At 47.3% G+C, this 8,625-nt stretch overlaps 1 protein-coding gene across 1 annotated transcript in view; it reads right to left on the minus strand.

Moving 5' to 3' along the window:
* Positions 1-8,625, minus strand: part of LOC307082502 (myosin-10-like) — a 43,067-nt gene that overhangs the window by 23,501 nt on the left and 10,941 nt on the right. Inside the window, exons 5-15 of the mRNA XM_079746108.1 lie at positions 7,590-7,692; positions 6,560-6,652; positions 6,360-6,423; positions 5,343-5,441; positions 4,988-5,131; positions 4,713-4,808; positions 4,092-4,210; positions 3,616-3,768; positions 2,758-2,931; positions 2,296-2,469; positions 545-659 (exon numbers count right to left, since the gene is read on the minus strand). Coding sequence (XP_079602234.1) covers positions 545-659; positions 2,296-2,469; positions 2,758-2,931; positions 3,616-3,768; positions 4,092-4,210; positions 4,713-4,808; positions 4,988-5,131; positions 5,343-5,441; positions 6,360-6,423; positions 6,560-6,652; positions 7,590-7,692 — 1,334 coding nt within the window. The remainder of the gene's footprint in view (positions 1-544; positions 660-2,295; positions 2,470-2,757; positions 2,932-3,615; positions 3,769-4,091; positions 4,211-4,712; positions 4,809-4,987; positions 5,132-5,342; positions 5,442-6,359; positions 6,424-6,559; positions 6,653-7,589; positions 7,693-8,625) is intronic.

Consider the following 8,625-nt stretch of genomic DNA (forward strand, 5'->3'; position numbering starts at 1 on the left):
GACATAGGAAGAGGTGGACAGAGAGAGAGTTAGATAGACAGAGAGAGAGAAAGAGAGAGCGAGAGCAAGAAAGACATAGTAAGAGGTAGATAGAGAGAGAAATAGAGAAGAGAGAGTGTAAGAGAGACATAGGAAGAGGAGGAAAGAGAGCTCTCTCTGTCCTCCTCTTCCTATGTCTCTCTTACCCTCTCTTTTTCTCTATTTCTCTCTTTATCTACCTCTTCCTATGTGGTAGGTGGATAGAGAGAGCGAGAGAGAGAGAGAGTGAGAGAAGGAGAGAGAGAAAGAGAGAAAGAGAAATGTGGTAGAAGGAGAGGGGAGAGAGAGCAGGGCAGATTGCAGTAAAGACGTAAAAGAGATTAGCAGCACACACTATAGACCGTGTTAACGCGATTGCAGAGTCTGGAATGGTTACAGTTTCTTGGCGGTGTTGTTAAAATACATACAGAGTAGTTCAGGTTCAGTGGTTATATCTGTGATCAGCCAAATCACATGTTTTATTAATATGACAGTATGTAAGGTGTTAGTATGCGGTGGTCCTCACCGTCTTTCCAGAGCTCAGACACAAACTTGTCCGTGGACTGGTGGAGCAGAGTGGCTACGTTGTCATTCAGCGGGTCCATGTTCTTCATCAGCCACTCATCGGCTTTGTAGTCCACCTGGAGGGACACAGAGTCTTGGTCACATCCATCTCCAACACACCTCCCCCTTCAGACGCCTGAGCCTAAATACACCTCCACCTCCATCTACAACAAACCTCCAATTTCCAGACACCTCCACCTCAACACACTTCCACCTCCAACACACCTCCAACACAGGCCGTACAATTACAGTTACTGCACCGAAAGGATTACATTGCAGTCCCTAAGAAATTGCAAGAATCCCTGACTCTTTAGCAGACCTCCACCTCCAACAAACCACCATCGTGACATGAATAATATCGAATGGAGGATAATAAACTGAAAACATGTGTTCAACTTCAAGTGTTTTCTGTCAACCTTTGATGGATGTTGTTCTGTAAATAAATTGAATTAGTTTTGATATGCTAACCTGCAAAACAAGTCTCTATAACATATTTTCTATAACCAGCAGCATCTTTGAGTAATTTGAACCGAACAGAAACAGAGAGATCATATCATCATGTTATTCACCAGGGAAGGAGCTGATGGGTGCTGGTTCGATTCCAGTCTTTAACAGCCTGTAGACGGCTCAAAGCCAGACCATAAACTAACAGCGAGCAAAAACCCCAAGCAAAACGGCCAATCCCTAACAAATCCTCAGGAGCCCAGAAAAATGGTAACTTCAGTGTTGGTACTTACTATGTAAAAGTGTTTCATAGAACAGAATGTAATTACTAAAGTTTGATTAAGATTAAGATTAAGATTTAAACAGGATAATTTAGATATTTAAACATGTTTAAACATTTAAAAGAGGAACGAGGAGAGAAAGAGAGGCAGTTGACTGTGTTTTAACTCAGAAAGATGATATTAGTTTGGAATGCAGGGAAGTATGGCTCTCCAGATGGCAGAAACCCACTATAAGGTGGAAACACTCCGGGTTATGTAACACAGACTGGATATCACCCCGATGTGAACCAGATGTGGGGGACTGCTCCCAGAAATAGAACAACTGGACTATTGTGTTGAGGGGTCTGGCTACCAAAACCTCCAGCCCGGCTAAAACCCAGCGCTGGGATGGTAGAGACTTGAGACTGGGACGCTCACAAACAGAATTCGGGTAGCTAAACAGAAAGCTATCTAACATTAAACCCAGTTGCACAGAGAGCTAGCTAGGCTGCTAGTTACATACCATCCAGTAGCTAAGCAGTGTGTAACTCAGTGCTACACAGCAGGGTTTCGAACCAGCTACCCCATGATTGGAAGATAAATTAAAGAAAAATGATTGATACTCAGGTTGGTGTAGCATTATTAGGGCATTGGGGGTAAGAACCTGACCCTTAATCTGCCAGCGTAGTGGATGACATTGAAGTGTACTACCATGCCTACCTAGTTTGATAATCGACTGCATATATACATCGCACACATTCACAAACCGACGGCGGAGTCAGCCACGCAGGGCGACAGGCAGCTCGCCGGGAGCAGTCAGGGTGAGGTGTCGCGCTCAGGGACAACTCAACACTCTAGGAGGAGCCGGGGATCAAACTAGCAACCTGCCGGCTACCAGCCACCTGCTCTACCTCCTGAGCCACATGCTGCCCCAGGCATGGCAGGACACTTAAATGATATTGAAGTGTCCTACCCTGCCTGCCTAATAGATGCCAGAGAGGTTTCATACCCTGCCAGCGTAGTGGATGATGCAGAAGTCCGCCTTGTCCTTCAGCTGCCGGGGCTTCTGGAACTTGCCGTGGGTGCCCTGTTCCTGGAGGACCTTGTCCACGAAGGTCTTGTCTGTAGCTTTGGGGAACCAGCACTCCTCGTCCAGCAGGGCCAGGATGCCCGGGGGGTTGTTCTGCAGAGGGCAACGACAAGGGGGAGACAGGAAGTAAACAAAAGGGAAGAAGGAAGTCAATAAGTTAAACTAAAGATAAACAAAACTTTGAGTTAAACTATAGGAAAACGAAAGTTTCAAAGGTAAACAAGAGAAGATAGGCAGGTCTACAGAGGTAAACAAAAAGTAAACCAGCGGTAGCAAGAGACAAACAAGAAGTTAACAGGGGGCGGGTCAACACTGGGCGAAGCAGAGACTAGGGGTTCATCAGCAGTGTGCCACCGGGACCACCAGGCGGAGGGGACCCACCGGCCTCTCGATGAGGTCGATGCAGGGCTGCAGGTCCAGGCCGAAGTCGATGAAGCTCCACTCAATGCCCTCCCGCTGGTACTCCTCCTGCTCCAGGATGAACATGGTGTGGTTGAAGAGCTGCTGCAGCCGCTCGTTGGTGTAGTTGATGCACAGCTGCTCGAACGAGTTCAGCTGCAGGGATGAACGGGAGCGGGAGACGGAGTTAAGACCCGTAGTAACCGTGCGACTGACAGGGTAAAGCCCAAAAGCAAGGATTGCGCCTCGCATTCTTTAGCACGGCATAAACAAGAAGTAGAATGGTATTGTTTGTAGTGGAGCTGTAGTTATGCACTCGCTCTGGGACTCAAGCCTATTTTGAAAGGGAATATTCTCAGGCGTTATCTTTTGTCCATCTCGAACACCGCCGTGTGCTTCAGGCAACACAACAAGCAACCTGCGGAGCTCCCCCTAAAGAGCGGTCTAAAGATTGCATGGCTGGATAAAAAAATAGTACTGAGCATTGTGTAGCATCTTATCCTAGCTATCTTTGTTGTATACGGGGAATGGGTTAACCTAACAATTATTTGTGCTTGTCACTTGTTTCCATGAACATCTTTACTGTACCGACAGCGATATGTTGTTGCTTTCTCCTACCTCTGACAGGTGTACTTATTGTAAGTCGCTTTGGATAAAAGCGTCTGCTAATTGCCCTAAATGTAGAATGTAAACGGATGTACATATAATTATCGAAGTAAATGAACGTCCCCTTACCCACCAATGGGCTATCCCATAATCCCCTGTCTCACTACAGATGAACAGATTAAGAAGCAGTGTGCAGCGTGAGTGAACCACGGTGGTGTTCAGCGCTAGGATCACCTGGAAGATCTCGAAGCCGGCGATGTCCAGGATCCCGATGAAGGAGGCCCCCTGGCGCTTGGTGCGGTCCAGGGCCCGGTTGATGCGGTGAACCAGCCAGCGGAAGAGCCGCTCGTACGTGGCCTTGGCCAGCGCCTCCATGGCAAAGTCTGCCTGGTGGGGGGTGGGACAAAGGCTCGGTGCCAAGACTGAACATAGCCAGGTCCCACTAAGACTACGTTACATTACTGACTGAACATAGCCAGGTCCCACTAAGACTACGTTACATTACTGACTGAACATAGCCAGGTCCCACTAAGACTACGTTACATTACTGACTGAACATAGCCAGGTCCCACTAAGACTACGTTACATTACTGACTGAACATAGCCAGGTCCCACTAAGACTACGTTACATTACTGACTGAACATAGCCAGGTCCCACTAAGACTACTTGACATTACTGACTGAACATAGCCAGGTCCAGGTCCTCCTACCTGCTCCTTGGTCTGGGCCTTCTGGACGTAGTCCCGGCCCACCTTGATCCTGGGGGTCAGGATGGCCCGGGTGAACTCCATAACGTTCATGCCCAGCAGGTGGCACAGCTTCTGGGCCGCTGCGGAGACACAGAGGACCTCAGTGATGGAGGTTCTACAGGTTCTGATGGACACTCTGAGCCTCAGGGTGGGGGAACCATGCAGGCCGCCAGCTGGCCGGGAACAGTTAGGGTTCGGTGTCTGGCTTAAGTACATGTAAACCGGCCCCCAGAGAGCGTCCTGATCTCCCCGGCTCACATTCTGTTTCTCCCTACAGATCGGTCTGGCTTCGATCTCGCTGAAAGCGTTTTCCAAAAATAAAAGAATGATGACCGAGTTCTGCTCAGGGGGGGGACTTTAGATTCATGACTAAAGAGAGCCACAGTCTGCAGGATTAATAAAGGATTTTTTTTTTTCCGAGGAAAAAGTAGCAAAGCACAGAGGAACATAAAATATTATCCTCTGAGTAGAGCCGAGAGACTTCAGAATACGTTTTTTCTTTACTTCCAATTGGATTCAGCATGAGCATCGAGAGGGCAAGACCATAACTCGGATTGGCTGGAGCTAAAGGTGTGGCCTCACCTGTGTTCTCAGGCATGGAGGCCTGGTCCGTGTTCCTCTCCTTCCGGAACGATATGTTCCCGAACTGCAAGACCGCTGACACCACCTTCAACATACCTGGAGAGAGAGAGAGAGAGAGAGAGAGAGAGAGAGAGAGAGAGAGAGAGAGAGAGAGAGACAGAGACAGAGACAGAGACAGAGAAAGAGTATCAATATCCCAGAAACCCTATCAAACACACTTGTTGGATGTCTGTCCTTCCTTCTGTCTGCCTGACGGCCTCCCTGTCTATACTCACAAACGATCTCTTCATGGGAGAAGCTCATGATGTGCATGGCGTCCATGGTCTCCTGGAAGTTGTCCTTGTCCTGCTGGCCGGGGATCGTCACGTTCCCATTGGACAGGAAACGGTAGCTGGAGAACCCCTCTAGCAGCAGGTCGGCTGGAACCAACACAACCAGAACCATCAAATACAGAAACACACACCACCACAACCATCACATACAGAAACACACACAACCATCACATACAGAAACACACACAAATCACATCACACCCCCACATCAGACACATGAATGTATCTAATGTATAGTCTGTTTGTTCCAGATGGTCTGGATGGTCCGTAATGTTCTTTATGGTCTGGATGTACTCACTCTTGAGGTGCTCCCCAGCGCCCGCCAGCAGCTGGTAGAACACGTGGAAGGTCCTCTCGTCTTTGGCCTGTCGGATGGCTCTGGACTTCTCCAGAAGGTCTGACGCCACGCGTTAAGGATCATAGGACCAGGACACTACGGTTCTACACCTTGAATCCTCAAAAACCTTCATTTATGGCAAATGTATGCGGGGTTGTGATTGTGACAGCCTTGTCTAACACACCTACTAGTTTGTTTCTAAAGCAACCTTAGTGGTAATACACAAGGGGTCCCCAATCCCGAGGGTCGGGAACCCACTTGGTCTCATACGCGGATGGGGTTGTGGGAGATTGTACATTTATATGCTAGAGATATATAGATTTTTTGAAAATACTCTAAAAGGTTTGAAAGGTCTCAGAGATGTCCTTTATATGCCAACAGACAGATTGTTTGTAGCTACAAGCAAACTACTACGTATCACTAGTACGGCACGATGTATGTTCACCGGGACATTGATATAACAGCAGATTTTGATAGGGTTACAATTATGTGAAGGGAAGCCAAAACACAACAATTTCAGACATTGAAAACAAATAAAAGAAACCACAGGCCATAAAAAGGTTGTGAATCACTGGACTAGGGGTTGCCAGGACGATCCAGCCGGGCTTAACATGGTTTACGCAAACAGTGGGAACACTGGGAACACTGAAACGTGAGCAAGTGGTCCAGAACTCAAGGATTAGCTTCAGGCTTTGAGCAGAACGGGTTCATCGCTTCTGTGGCACAGTATTCAATCTGAGTTTCTAGAAACCATACAAACCTCCATTTTAGGAAAGGAATCCTTGTAAAACACATTATCAGTCTCACTCCAACACCAACCTTAACTCACCGCACACCGACCCCGCCGGCATTCACCAGCGGAGCCCAGCAACTGCTTCTGCACTTGACTTGACACATATTTTAACAAATATAGTACTTCTGTAATCACTACCTTTCTGATACTTTGGAGTCAGCGGTTCAGACGGTGGTTAAGGATACAGGTTTCGATGTTGGCCCCCACGATGTATCCAGCAACATCGAAGTTGACTCGAATAAACTTGCCCTGCAAAGTACAACAAATACTTTAAACACTGAGGATATTGGTTTAGCCTGGTTGTGTGATCACGTCATTGGAGAAATATCTTCCTTCCCTTGGAGAACCTTTGGAACATGCTTTGTGAATTAACAACCGAACTCACGAATCGAGACGAGTTGTCGTTCTTCACTGTCTTTGCGTTTCCGAAGGCCTCCAGGATGGGATTAGCCTGGAGGAGCTGCCGTTCCAACTCACCCTGCGGAGAGACGTCAGCGAGCGGTCAAACATCTCACACACCTGTCAGCACGGCTCTGCATCCCTCTTCTACTGCGCGCCGAATGTTAACTTCATGGATCCGGTCAGGGCGCTTAGCTTATCTTAACTAGCATGCAAAATAAAAGTATAATGCTAAGCTAATGTACAATATGAACCTTAACCACCATGCTAAGCTGAAGTGCAATGCTAACTTATACTACCATGCTTAGCTTAAGCACATCCGTAGCTAATTATACAGAGGTACGGTTTTGATAAGCTCTACTTTGTAAAGTGATTTGTGCAACAACAAATTAACATACTAGAATAGGTTGAGTACCCTTGGATCCCAAGAATCCTAACATGCATCTCCTAAAAGTGAGTATTCTGACTAAATCCAGGTGACATACCACTTAACCAATAACCAACTTCACAATATCACTACATAGAAGATATTCGTTTCTGCACTGTCCCTGATGTATTGTTACGGTATTTGGTCCGACGTTTACATCAGATTGCTGCAGATGTTTTAGTATAACATTTATGTACGATGTGTAGAGGTGGCATGAGCCACCAGGAGAATGATGAGGGATACACTTGCCTGGAGCTTCAATGCTTTGGGAGATTCAGGCTGTTAAACAAAGGGAGGGGTTAGAATCCAGAGCATAGAAAACCAGGGGGCATTAGCCTAGTATCAGTTCGATAGCTTAGCATTAGCCTGATAGCCTAGAATTAGCCTGCTAGCGTAGCATGAAGCAATGACCCAATGAGAAGCAAAATTGTCAACCTATGTTAAAGATAAACATTGGAAACATCCTCAACGATTTCATTCAGCTGTAAATGTTAGCATCTTTAGTGGTGGTAAGGAGGAGGATGGGTGGAGGAGGATGAGGAGGAGGAGGAAGGGGGAAGAAGGATGGGGGGGGGGTAGGACCACTCACAGGAATGTTGTGGTCTCTGCGACCCTTGTGGGAGGAGGCGACGTGGGCCAGGTACTGGATCACTTTCTTAGTGTTCTCCGTCTTACCTGCTCCTGACTCTCCTCTGAGAGACGGACGGATGGAGGGAAAGATGGAGACAGACATATCGGAGTGAGAGACAGAGAGACCGATGGACATACGGTAAATGTTGATCCGAGTGAATGCCTCCATGACTAGAAGTAGAAACACTAGACTTTAGAGGCTGTTTGAGTTGGGACACACTGGACGCCTTGATGCTGAAGTGCCAATGAGCACTACATTAACCCACAGCTTTTTGCAAAATACACCCAGAGAGTCTCACCCAACCGAAACCCAACCAGAAGAGCTCCGAGACTCCGATTTGAGCAGCAGCAGATATATATCAATGTATTTTTGTGTGTATTTTTCCCGACCCTGTGTTTTGTTGTTATATCTGTGTCGGTTGTTTTTTTTTGGTTTCCCGCTGTTTTCTCATGAAATTGCATTTGCAACATTATTGAATAAACTTTCATTCCAAAAAATTTTATTGGGTAAGGGAGAGAACGGTATGTTGTTTGTTCTCTGCCGTTCTCTGGAAGATCAGAGCCCGGTGCAGAACTCTGTAGCAGCGAGGGCGGGTCCGTGGTTTGGTCTGCTGCCGCTGCCGCTGGTCAGACCAGACCCCAGACCCGCTGGTGCACATCCAAGCAACAACACACAGCTACATGCCAGTGGCTTTAGCCTAGCCTGATATTAGCTACACATAGCAGGCGGAATTGGCTACTTCCCAGTGGCTTTGTCCTAGCTAGATTTTAGCTATGCATGGCAGGCTGTATGGGCTACATGCCAGTGGCTTTAACCTAGCGGGCTATTAGCTGCTACAGATAGCAAGCTGTATGGACTGCATGCCAGTGGCTTTAGCCTAGCGGGCTATTAGCTTCTACACATAGCAAGCTGTATGGACTACATGCCAGTGGCTTAAGCCTAGTGGGCTATTAGCTACCACACATAGCAAGCTGTATAGGCTAACTGCATAGGT

The sequence above is a fragment of the Pollachius pollachius genome (genome assembly GCF_949987615.1).
Source record: "Pollachius pollachius genome assembly, chromosome: 11".
Taxonomy (NCBI): Eukaryota; Metazoa; Chordata; class Actinopteri; order Gadiformes; family Gadidae; genus Pollachius; species Pollachius pollachius.